Source organism: Clytia hemisphaerica, unplaced genomic scaffold (assembly GCF_902728285.1).
Source record: "Clytia hemisphaerica strain Z4C2 unplaced genomic scaffold, Clytia hemisphaerica genome assembly, whole genome shotgun sequence".
In the NCBI taxonomy this organism is placed as follows: domain Eukaryota; kingdom Metazoa; phylum Cnidaria; class Hydrozoa; order Leptothecata; family Clytiidae; genus Clytia; species Clytia hemisphaerica.
In genome coordinates this window covers 304,539-316,271 of record NW_027104402.1, presented here as the reverse complement: position 1 = coordinate 316,271, position 11,733 = coordinate 304,539, and the positions used below count along the sequence as shown (strand labels likewise).

General features: G+C 35.7%; 2 protein-coding genes across 2 annotated transcripts in view; both read right to left on the bottom strand.

Moving 5' to 3' along the window:
• Window positions 1-51: 51 nt before the first annotated feature.
• Window positions 52-1,761, bottom strand: LOC136819949 (major facilitator superfamily domain-containing protein 6-like). The gene has a single exon (XM_067076185.1). The coding sequence runs from the start codon at window positions 1,729-1,731 to the stop codon at window positions 262-264; it is 1,470 nt and encodes a 489-aa protein (XP_066932286.1). The 5' UTR covers window positions 1,732-1,761; the 3' UTR covers window positions 52-261.
• Window positions 1,762-3,160: 1,399 nt separating this feature from the next.
• The window catches only part of LOC136819953 (calcineurin-binding protein cabin-1-like), a 96,037-nt gene continuing 87,464 nt past the window's right edge, over window positions 3,161-11,733 (bottom strand). The window contains exons 47-54 of the mRNA XM_067076188.1: window positions 10,730-10,959; window positions 10,118-10,234; window positions 9,564-9,727; window positions 8,896-8,938; window positions 8,205-8,255; window positions 7,376-7,462; window positions 6,464-6,517; window positions 3,161-3,319 (exon numbers count right to left, since the gene is read on the bottom strand). Coding sequence (XP_066932289.1) covers window positions 3,257-3,319; window positions 6,464-6,517; window positions 7,376-7,462; window positions 8,205-8,255; window positions 8,896-8,938; window positions 9,564-9,727; window positions 10,118-10,234; window positions 10,730-10,959 — 809 coding nt within the window. The 3' untranslated portion in view covers window positions 3,161-3,256. The remainder of the gene's footprint in view (window positions 3,320-6,463; window positions 6,518-7,375; window positions 7,463-8,204; window positions 8,256-8,895; window positions 8,939-9,563; window positions 9,728-10,117; window positions 10,235-10,729; window positions 10,960-11,733) is intronic.

The following is an 11,733-nucleotide window of genomic DNA, read 5'->3' as shown; positions in this document are numbered from 1 at the left end:
TTTTGAGAAAAAATCTTATTAAAATATTATTTTTGTTTATTTATAGTAATATCAAAAATGTATATTCATTTAGTTAGGTAGCTTAAAAAATTATCAAAAACAAAAAACAAAATTTCTCAAAGACTTTCTTTTAAAATATTACAGTATAGGTTTTTGCTTCTAGTTCGGATAGCATGTAAACCAATCCGGCGTTACGTCATGTCTCTCATTGTATATCAAGGTATTAAAATATATTTTACACAGATATCGGACTTTTATATTTTACAGCTCCTCGATATTTTGTTTCGTATCATTATCCGGTGTTTTTCTCAATCTATCGATAAGCATTGAACCATAAAAATAAAACACCATTACACAGGACCAGCCCAAACAGATAAAAGCCATACCTCGAAACAACACTTTCCCGCCATAACGATCATACGTAGCTCCACCCGCCATATTTGCAATGAGAATTCCGAAACCAAATTTGAGCCCGTTGACAATACTAACCATTGTAGTGTGGATTTCTTTAGGTGATATTTTTTCCACCCGTTCAATGGCGGCCGCAAAGAAGAGAGCGAACCCGAAGCTGTGTAATAGCTGTATAGGTAGCATGACCCATTGGTTGGTGACGACCGACATTAACAAGAATCGTAAGAAATAGGAAAAGATGCCAGATATGAGACACGGGATGTCACCGATCGTTTTAATGATTTTGTGGGATGCAGGAAACATAAGGACTTCACCGATATTACCAACAACTATGCTTAAACCCATTGCTGTTTTGGATGAAGAGAGTTCATTTTCCATATACAAGAAAATGAAGCCAAGAACTGATCCTAAACAGATTCCAGATAACAGGACCGTGATCAAAAAAATGATGTTGGAGACACTTCCACAGGTTTTGAGTACCGGTTTTAAGAGAGATTTGGTGCTGGAGACAGGGCCACCAGTTGACGGTTTGATTTCAGCTTCGTATGCCACGTAAAATGAAATGGGAATGAAGATTAAGAAAATCGGGAAAAAAACATAAAACGCAGCCGTGTAGTCCGATAAATATTCATCCTCGTAACGATCTACAAAGATTCCGGCAACGAAGCTGGTTGCAGCGAAACCAATAGCTCCAAACAAACGTTGGCGACCGAAATTCGTCTTCTTGGTACTTTTTTCAACCAAGTTCATGACGAATGAGTCAAGGAATGAACCAATGGCAAGCTCTACAAATCCTGAAGCAAGCATGACAGACATCATGACATAAAACATGGTTGAGTCTCCACATTCGGCCGTGCAGTATTTAATATCGATATAAGTTATTGTTCCATTGTTATAAGAGGTGTGATTTTTACCGAGTTCAAAGTCGTTGACGTGTTTCGCGATCCACGGCATCGGGAAAACCATTGAAAGATGCATCACAGAAAGAAGTAGCAGTAATGCCTTACGTTGGCCTGTATAGTCTGCCAACATGCCCCATAAAGGAGCTCCAATAAAAGCTGGGATTGCACGTAACCCAGTGATAAGGCCAGCCTGCGTAGCCGTCAGACCCAATGAGGTAAAGAAAACATTGAAATATGTGATGTAGCATGCTTGCGCTCCGTAGAAAAATAAGTAGGAGAGTTTGGAAGGTACCATACGAAGATCCGGTGTGAAGAATTGTAACATTCGATTCGCTGGTTGACTGGAATTTTCTTCAGGGTCATTATTACAGATTTGATCAGTTGAACGAGAGGTAGAGATCGTATCTTCTGAAGCCATTTTGCTGCTAAGACAACGTTACTTCAAGTGCTAATAACTTGTTTTGAAAATATATAGGAAAGGGATAGTCTGTGTATTTCAAATTAGAATGTCCTGGTTTCTTTAAAAAAGAAGCGCATCGGTCGTAAATACCTCTTTTAAGGAAATAAGAGGGTACCGTGTAAGTTACATAGGATTGAGATTAAAGTTGTTAGTTAACAGTAATAAGGTCGAAAAACGTGGAATTGAAAAATTAAAGTGGCCTAGAAGGACAACAGTATTTAAAAATCACGATATCTTTAACTTGAGAATGTGGCATAGTATCAGCCAAAGACCAATAAACAATAAAAGTAATTTGACTTAAGTAGAAACCATCTAATGTTTGATGAAAATGATATGTTTATCAGAATTGGATACAAGTTGAACTTTTCATTGAAATTCAAAACGCGTTTTCATAAAAGATGTGAAGAGAGTCATACTTCGATTCACACCTCATTATTCATTACTTGGCTACAGACAATCACATACTAGCAGATACACACATATAGGAGTGTCGAGTCCACTCCCCCCTCAGCGGTTTGCGTGCTGGCTGGCGTGATTAGCCTTTTTTGGTGTGATGGCATAATCTTTGATTTTAAAAAGCGTGATGCTTGATTGATAAGAGAATTTTTTTGGTGCCCAGCTGGCACACAACGTTGTTTCAACGTTCACCTAACGTTATATGGACGTTTTGAACGTTAGATAAACGTTGAAACAACGTTGTGTGCCAGCTGGGTGTGATGACTTGGAATAATTGGGATTGGGATGTGTTTTAGGGTTCCTGAATTTATTGCAGTCTAATTGATTAGCTGATTAGCTCAGTTGTTAGACCGTTCGCTTTGCAATTCAAGGGTTGTGGGTTCGAATCGCTTAGTTTGGATAATCAGGTCTAATTGGGGTAACTAAGTATGAGAGGTGCCGAGAATAGGTGTGGCACTTCACCTCAGCATTTCAACTCCTAGGTTTAGCAAAAATAGGTATAAACAATTTAATGATTCAATCCTAGCTTTTTTAGAACATAGATTTTGTAATATAATATCGGTATAGAAAAGAGATTGCAATGAATCACTTTGAATTTGCATAATCTTAATATCAATAGAGGCTAGTTTTTTAGCGAATCGATACTATTAAAGGTCAAAGGGGTTAGATGTGTGAATCTTATCAGATTCTTGGACTTGATTCAAAGATTTTTTAGTGAACTATTTTTTAATGATGATTTGATAGGCGCTGTAGGTATAGAGAAAATAACTCAACCACAAACGCATCCCTAACAATTCATACTGGGTTGAGAGATACAACTATAGGTTTGTTCTCATGAATACCAGTGATGGGCGTGGCATATTTCACAACGATCGCTTCAAATCAACATCACAAAAAGCATGTTGGGGAGATAAAATTATTTAAGGTAAAATTCCTTTTCGATCTATCTTTTTGAATAAATAAATTTAAAAAAAATGCAAATTTGAAAAACCCTTCTTACAAAAATGAGAAGGGGTTGTTTGATGATTCAGCACTTCAATTGTTGGCAAAATTTGATGGCTTCTTCTAAAACTTCCTTTTCTGGTAGTGCCTAAAAAACGAAAAAAAACCCTTGATAGAAAATCAATGAGATTTTGTAGTAAAGGCAGTGCAATGTTGGATTTTCATAACTATCTAACGCCAGAAAATGCGAATCGCAAAATGACAAAATAGCTTAACATTCTGTTAGCTACTTTAATGGGATAAACTTTCGCGGGATTAAATTTCGCGGATTTCGCGGATTTGGGTGTCACCCGCGAAAATAAGTCACAATGGATATTTGGAACGGCCTCATCCGCGAAATATTTCTAAACAAAGCTCAAATATGTCAAATAAATACTATTTCAATGGTTACTTGCATCAAATAAGCGCAAATAATGCGTATTTCAACAACCAACATGCATAATTTGACAGTAAAGGTCACAAAATCGTAAAAATATTGCAACCCGCGAAATTTTTGAATTTCGCGGATAGGCCCAACCGCGAAATTTAATCCCCGCGAAAGTTTATCCCATTAAAGTAGGAAAATTGTTCGAGTAATGAAGGTTTCAGTTATGGAGAGTGAACTGAAACAAGCAAAACTAGATTGAAAAAAAATTAAACTTTGTATTGTTGATATTCATGAGGGAAAAGTCTTGATGTGCTCTTCCAGAAAAAACAAGCTAGATGCTGAATGGACCTACCTGATGATGAAAGTTAGATAGCAATGCAAGGAGAAAAATGAAAAAAATCAGTCAGAAAACATAGCGTTTAGCGAAAATGCATAACGCAGGAAATTCATCATTGATTGATGGTGGGGGGAGAGGGAAGGGTTGTAGGGAAAAAATAAATAGAAAGTTCTAGTCGAAATCAGTTTTATTGACAATTGAATCATGCTTGATGGTGAGCATTGTTATCGTTAATGTTTTTGTGTGAAAAACATAGAAATATGAGGAAAAAACCCAATGAAAATCTGCAAAAACGGCGATTTCTGGAATTTTCAACCGGAAAAAATTTTTTCTCAAAAATCGAACTCGGCCATGTATGCATTGCGCATACGCATCTTTCTGCAAAAAATCAGAAAAAACTAAAAATAAAAATTCGAGGAAATGTAAAAAAAAACGGTTTTTCCGGCATATTTCCGGCATTTTAGGCCGGAAAAAAATGTTTTTCGAAAATCGGGCTCCGTCACATTTTAGATATTGTCATATTGCGTCAGTGTGCAAAATTTCATAAAAAAATATAAAGGACAGCTCGAGAAATTCAAGAAATACTGTCTTTCCGGCGAAAATAGGTTGTTCCGGCAACTTTTAAAAAAGTTCCGGCTTCAAAAATCAATTTTATTGAAAATTGAAACATGCTTGATAGTGGGGCATTGCTATATTAAAAATGTTTTTGAATGAAAAAAAAAACAACCAATTATAAGGAAAATGTCCAATAAAAATCTAGAAAAACGGCGATTTCCGGCATATTTCAGGCATTTTCCGCCGGAAAAAAATTTTTCTCAAAAATCGGACTCGGCCATGTTTTGGGCATTGTTAATAAGCATCTTTGAGCAAAAAATCAGAAAAAACTAATGATAAAATCTCGAGAAAATGCCAAAAATCCAGTTTTTCCGGTATATTTCCGGCATTTTCGGCCGGAAATGAATTTTTTTCGAAAATCGGGCTTCGTCACAATTTAGGTATTGACATTTTGCATCAGTGTGCAAAATTTCATGAAAAAATATAAAGTACAGCTCAAGAAAGGAAAAAGAAATACTGTTTTTCCGGCGAAAAATCGGCTGTTCCGGCGATTTTTAGAAAGTTCCGGCTTCAAAATCAGTTTTATTGACAATTGAATCATGCTTGATCGTGGACATGCTATTAATAATGTTTTGTATGAAAAAAAACAACGAAATATAAGGAAAAAGTCCATGAAAAATCTGCAAAAACGGCGATTTCCGCATATTTCCGGCATTTTCGACCGGAAAGATTTTTTCTCAAAAATTGGACTCGGCCCAAGTTTTGGGCATTGCTAATACGCATCTTTGTGCAAAAAATCAGAAAAATCTAATGATGAAATCTTGAGAAAATGCCAAAAAACCGGTTTTTCCGGCATATTTCCGGCATTTTTGGCCGGAAATGATTTTTTTTCGAAAATCGGGCTCCGTCACATTTTGGGCATTGCCATTTTGCATCATTGTGCCAAAAATCAGAAAAAACTAATGAGCCAATCCTGAGAAAAGCTGGTAACAGACGGACGGACGAACGGACGGACGGACGAACGGACAGAGGTTAATTTATAGGACCTCCAGGTAGGTCCAAAAACTGAATATGGGGGGGGGATGATATAACATTTTTTGGAAATTTACCCTACCCCGGACATAATGATTTTTGACCCCCCGGATAGCAGATCTGACCCCCCCCCCCGCACAAGCATCAGTTAACCCCCTGGACATTCAAAATAACCCTCAGTTCGAGCAAAAATACACTCAAACAGACCAAGTATACCCTCCGGACGAAGCAAATTTTGTAGATTTTTTATTACCACCCGGACATTGTACCCCTACATGTACAAACATTTTCTGGAAGAGCCCAATTTTGAACAATAAAACTGGTGGCAAACGGACAGTGTTTTTATCATCATCCTTTGATCAAGGTCCGAGTGCACCTAGGTCGGAAACAAACAATAACCCTCCCTCCACACCTCGCCATCAGACATTGCAGCACCTAGTTCCTCAACCCCTAGCCCTGTTTATCGTCTCAAAATATCAAGAAATGCGCTCTTTCTCGAGTGCCTAGGGTCAGTGCTTTACATGTGTTTCCGTCCAAAAGATAACGTCAAGAATATCAAGAATTGATCCTTTCGTAATTTTTGATTTTTCTAAAAAAGCGATGCATTGTGGGATTGTTTCGGGAGTTTTATCAAGAATTGAGTAAGAAGAAAATGAATGCAGCTGGCAACAATTTAAAATATTCTTTCAGTCATTTCATTACTACTATGTCAGATTAACATCAAATAAATCAGAAAAAACCTTTGCTGACTGCTATAGTAGGCTTAATCATGGTAGAAAAGTTAGATTTAGAACAAGGAGTTGGGATTTGAAAGGGTTTTAGCTTTACTAGTGAAAATTTCTTATCTCTATTTTTGAACTTAGGATTGAAACTCAATCCAACACTTATTAGTTTTCTTTGTTTGAAAAATTGTTGTATATGATGAGAAAAATATTTTTCACCTCGTTAACTTTTGTGAATTTTCGGTAGACATCCAAAACCAGCGTCTCAACTCTCTATAAATAAAACACAATTAACCGATTAACCTTCAGAGCTCCTGATAGAAACACTTTCAAGGAATGTTTTACAGTTGACACACTCTAATTCAATCTTCATGGGACTAAGAATTTTCTTCGAATTAGAGAATAATTTAAATCACAGAAAGTATTTTATACTAGTTTCTAGCTGAGGGGACCAATATTTTAGTTCGAATTATAGAAAGATTTGAATAGTAGAGGTTCGAATTATAGAGAGTCGACTGTATATCATAACTTGATTTTTATGCTCTTTCCACACTATCAAGATTCTCAAAAAAAATTGCCTAGACACTTGATGATATCATTTGGCAGGTGGCCAGGTGATATGATTACTTTGTACTGTTTAAAATGAAGTCATGCCAAGTCTTATGCTTCTATTTCACCTGTAATATTTTATCATGCATGAAACCTATATATTTGGGGAATAAAAGCTTGTTTTACAAGATAAACAAAACTTAAGGAACTAGCTAGCACCATATACTGCCTGTAACTTTTCACAAATATTCTCGCTTCACTCGCAATACTTTAAGGCTGGTTCGCCGCCTAACTAACATCTATCTTTGATCTTTTTTTGATGATCAATACAGCGAAGGAGGTGGCTTATGTTGAAGTCATAGTTTTCGTTTTTGTTTCCAGCAAGTTTGTGGGATACATATTTTGTTTTCTATAAGCATAACGTTTATAAGCATACGCAGTCTCAGTTATTGTTACCCAAACAATGGCTTATTTTTTAAGAATAATAGAATGCTAAGCGTAATGGCAGCATGTTATAGGGGTAGACATTCGCCGATAAAAAAACACGTATCCTTTAAAATGGATAATAACTTTTGGCTTCACCTTTTGATCGTTGCACATCTTCTGCGAATGTTTATATGCTTCGTGAGAATCTATAAGCATTCGTTTCCATTCTTTCTTCGTTTTCACCTAAAGGTAAGATGACAAAAATTTACCAACTTTATGTAAGATATACCTCACATGTGTACCCCGGCTTTTTTTGGTGACAGGGACCCCCACCCCCCGGAATATTCCTTCCAATTAATTTTGACCTCACATGCGTACTCTCAGGTGCCTAATAAACGGGGACCGGGTTGGTTGACCAAAGTCTTCAAATTTTAAAAATAACCTATAACCTATTTACCGGGGGTTGGAAATTGTACCTCTATAAACCCTCTAAAGTAAGGTATAAGAGACTAAAACCTGGTTATTTCGAGAGAAATAAGGGACTCTTCGTTTGAAAGCTGAAAATATTTATAAATTATTAGACGGCGGGGGAGGGGGCGATTAGAAGAAAATCAAGCATCGTCAAGCTTTCCTTTTTCCAAGGGTATAATGATATGGCATAGTAAAAGAATAATTTTAGTTCATCTACCCTCACTTTAAAGCCTAATTTCAACTTAAAGCGACAGTAGTGCAATGGTAGAGAATCCGGCTATAATGCGCATGGTCGTGGCAGGGTTCAATCCTCTTAGTACTTAGTACTAAATGGTAGTTTCTGCCTCTCAGCCTAATGCTCAGCAATTAAGAGAAGGATGAAGGGTAAGTGGCGCGATCCACGGTGAAAGAGTTGCACCCTACATCTTTGGGTAGATAGCTATCGAAAGAGGAGCCTGCGGGTCTCCGACAACTTTTCATCGAGGATACAAAAAGGATTCGGAAAAGACCTTACTTGTTCTGATCCAAGTTTTGATTCCATAATTTCTATGACCATATCAAATGCCTAAAAAGCGAGGTATAGATATCATTAGTATAACCTCAATTGATTCGAACGCCTAACATAATTATTCATTTTTTTCGATTGACCTCAATAGGTACTTTGTAGTTTCTTGGCTAGAAAAGTATAAAGTGAATCTCCCCCTTTTTTAAGGGGATTCTAATTTTTTTCAAGAAAAGCTTTATAGGGAGATGAGACTTTTCTGAATGAAATGGACATAAAATAAACCCTATAAAATCAGAAACGTCGAGGTATTCGCTAAAAAAGGTGATGCAAATAACAGAATATTCGCATGCGGCGCCATTTACATCCACGATCTATAGAAAATTGACGCTTTTTGCATATAAAAACCTTTGTTAAACCACCATTGTAGCTAGTGCGTGTTTAAAAAATTTTAAACATAGGGGTGTACATATAGGGGGTGAAATGTAAATGAGATCCCTTATCCCTAGATACTCAAGACTTCGAAGAGTTTCACACGGAAAAGTATAGACTAGAAGCTTAAAAGGACATCAAAAAACTGTGAATTATATTTTTCATAATTTTCAGACCGGTCTCTGCGAGAAGTCGGCCATTATGATCTTCCTCACAACTAAACCAATAACGTGATGGCTTCCTTATAGATGAATACATATAAAATGAATACCTTGTTTGCTAGTGTGCTACGATCTTCATCACGTAAGTATTTTCTAAATGATAATTAACCGTATAGATAGCAGCAATGTGATCGAACATAGATCTCAAAGCACCGCTGCCTGCGTTCATTTTTAGTAGCGATGGTCTTGCCTTTTAAATGTTCTCGATATGAATGCATGGGCTCTCATTTTTTCTATGTTCCGTTCAATTAATATCGGATTCAATCAATAAATATTCAATGCCAAGGTACCAAAATTAGTTATCGTGAATTTCAGAACAATTTACTACCTCGACACAATTATGATCTCACCAAATAATTTTTTTAAATTTCCAAATTTAACCATCAGTAAGTTTCGCCGAAACGCTTATTTTTGGGCAAAAAGTTTGTTTCCACCGAAATCAAAAAGTTGCGTTAAACTCGCCAAATTGAAAAAATTACGTTACTGTTCGTTAAGTCCTAGCCAAAATGCTTTTTTTAAGAATTTCGCTCCTCGCTAAAATAAGTTCTTGCCAAAATTAATTCCCTCAAGGTACTTAAAGAATCAAGTGATAAGGTTATAAATTATGAGAATAGTTATAAATGTATTTGATACTGCTTTTTATCTGAACACGGTGTATGAGAAATTTTGAAATTCTTCAAATCTTAAAAATCCCTTAATGAAAAAAGCTTGGTCCTACCTTTCTTTATCAGGTGTTTTATGAAGGAATGTGGAGACATGCAGAAGAAGAGGATAATCTTTTAATTGGTAGAGAACATGTAACAGCAGGACAGTGGATTGGTTGTTATGGTGACAAAAGCTTCCAGGTCGATCAATCTCGTTGACAGGTACTCTCCAAATATACTAAAAATGGAAAATATATCTGATTAATAACTGATTGCTATTTTTAAAACAAATTTATACTTAAGATTGATGCTTTTTTATGAGAACAATTTTATAAGAACACAGAGCAATCTCAGATAGTCTCAGATTTCAAAAATTACTAAGAAACCATTGAGTTTTAAATATAGTATTGAGAACATCGTAAGAACATTAAGCCTAAAAAATTCAAAAGAATTAATAGCAGCACAAATAAATAAATTTCATGGAATATGAGACCTAAAAAACCTTTGGCAATTCGAATTCGAATTCCCGAAAGCAAAATAATTGAATTAACTTTTGGTTTTTGAATTTTTGCAAGGGAATTCCTTTATTTTCTCAAAACTTCAATTCAAAGATACTATATTAGCATACCTGAAACATATTGGTCTTTTTCCTTCCAGAGAAGATGCCATGATTTGGAAGTGGAATTGAATATTTTGAAGGGTCTCCAAACGTCCCAAGTAGCAAATCGCGACTCCATTGTAAATTCTACAATCAAGATATGTAAGTTGTTTAAAGCAGTTGAAAGATAAACAAACAGATACCTTTGCCCCGTAGCCACATATGGATTTTTGATGGACTGGATAGCGCTGGTAGCTGATCATCAGAAAGCAAAGTTTAAAAGTACACTCTAGTCTATAGATCAATTCCGTGTGACGTCATTTTCACCCACGATCAGCTATTTTTCTTAGAAATGATAGAAAGAATATGTACAGGATGATTTAGTAACACCTTGACAGCTCAAAGTCTTCAAATATTTTCCATTTGGACCTGCGCACAGTTTTTTGTTTTGTTGGTTAAATTTATGTCAGCTAGGAACAGGTACCTTGCTTGAGGTTTGCTTGAAGATAGTCCCTAGCTAGATTTTGTCGAATCGGTCTATAGATATAACGAGTTAAAATCAATCTTCTGATTAAGAATCTCACACAAAGGGTATGTTCTCATCTTTTTTTCGAATATAAAAAGGTGTTCAATAAGTCTTACCTTAAGAAGAGGCGAGTGAGCTAAGAAGTACGCCATTGAATATTGACTTTTGTAATGCTCATGAAAACGCCGTAAACAAAAACCAAATCCTTGAAGACATCGATCGGCTATCAATAAATATCGATCTTTTTCCTCGTTCGATGCGAAATCTCGATTCAGAATCGTTCTGTTAATGTTTGTATTTACGCCTTGATCATCCTGGTCTTCTTCACAAACTTGATCGATAAGACCTTGGAAAAAGAATTGAAATCTCGATCAGTGTACTACACTAAACTCTCGCTTATTCGAATCTTTCGAGTTCTCCCCGTCAAGGAGGAACACTCTTAAAATACTTTCTATAGTTCAAATCTCTCTTTAATTCGAACAAATAAAATTCTCCGATCGAGTTCAAATTAGCGAGATTCAACAATATATCTTATAAGGTATGACCAGCTTTTCACATTGAACGTTGATTTGTAGTGAAATATTACACAAAATAGTTGTCCGTAAAATCAAAAAAGTTTATTCTACCTTTAAGGGTATCAGAAGACTTTTTTTTGTGTTTTCATTTGGATTTTTTTCAATTTGTTTTAAATGACAATATCCGACTTGTGATTATCTTTTTAACAAACTCAAAATCGCAATATCTCTCAATTCAAATATATAAAAATTTACTCGCATTTTATATATTTATAATTTTATTAACAAGTAATTGGTCAGCCTAAGCTGAGCATTCAAATAGGTAAAATTTTCTTCCATCATCATCACCATCATCATAAGACGGCAAAAAAAAAATCCGATTTTCCGATCTCACTTTGATTTCTAAACTTTCTTCCGATCGGGCTAACTTTTTGGGTACTTTTAGCGTGCGTTGTTTTTACAGATCTTAATGTAGTTTCAAGATGGCGGCTCAAGCGATAGTCAGATGTGATAAGTCAGTGTTGTACCAAAGTATTTCCAGTGTAAATCTGTTTCAAGCTTCGCAATTTCTGTCATTTATTTTTTTAACTCGGCAAATCAAACAC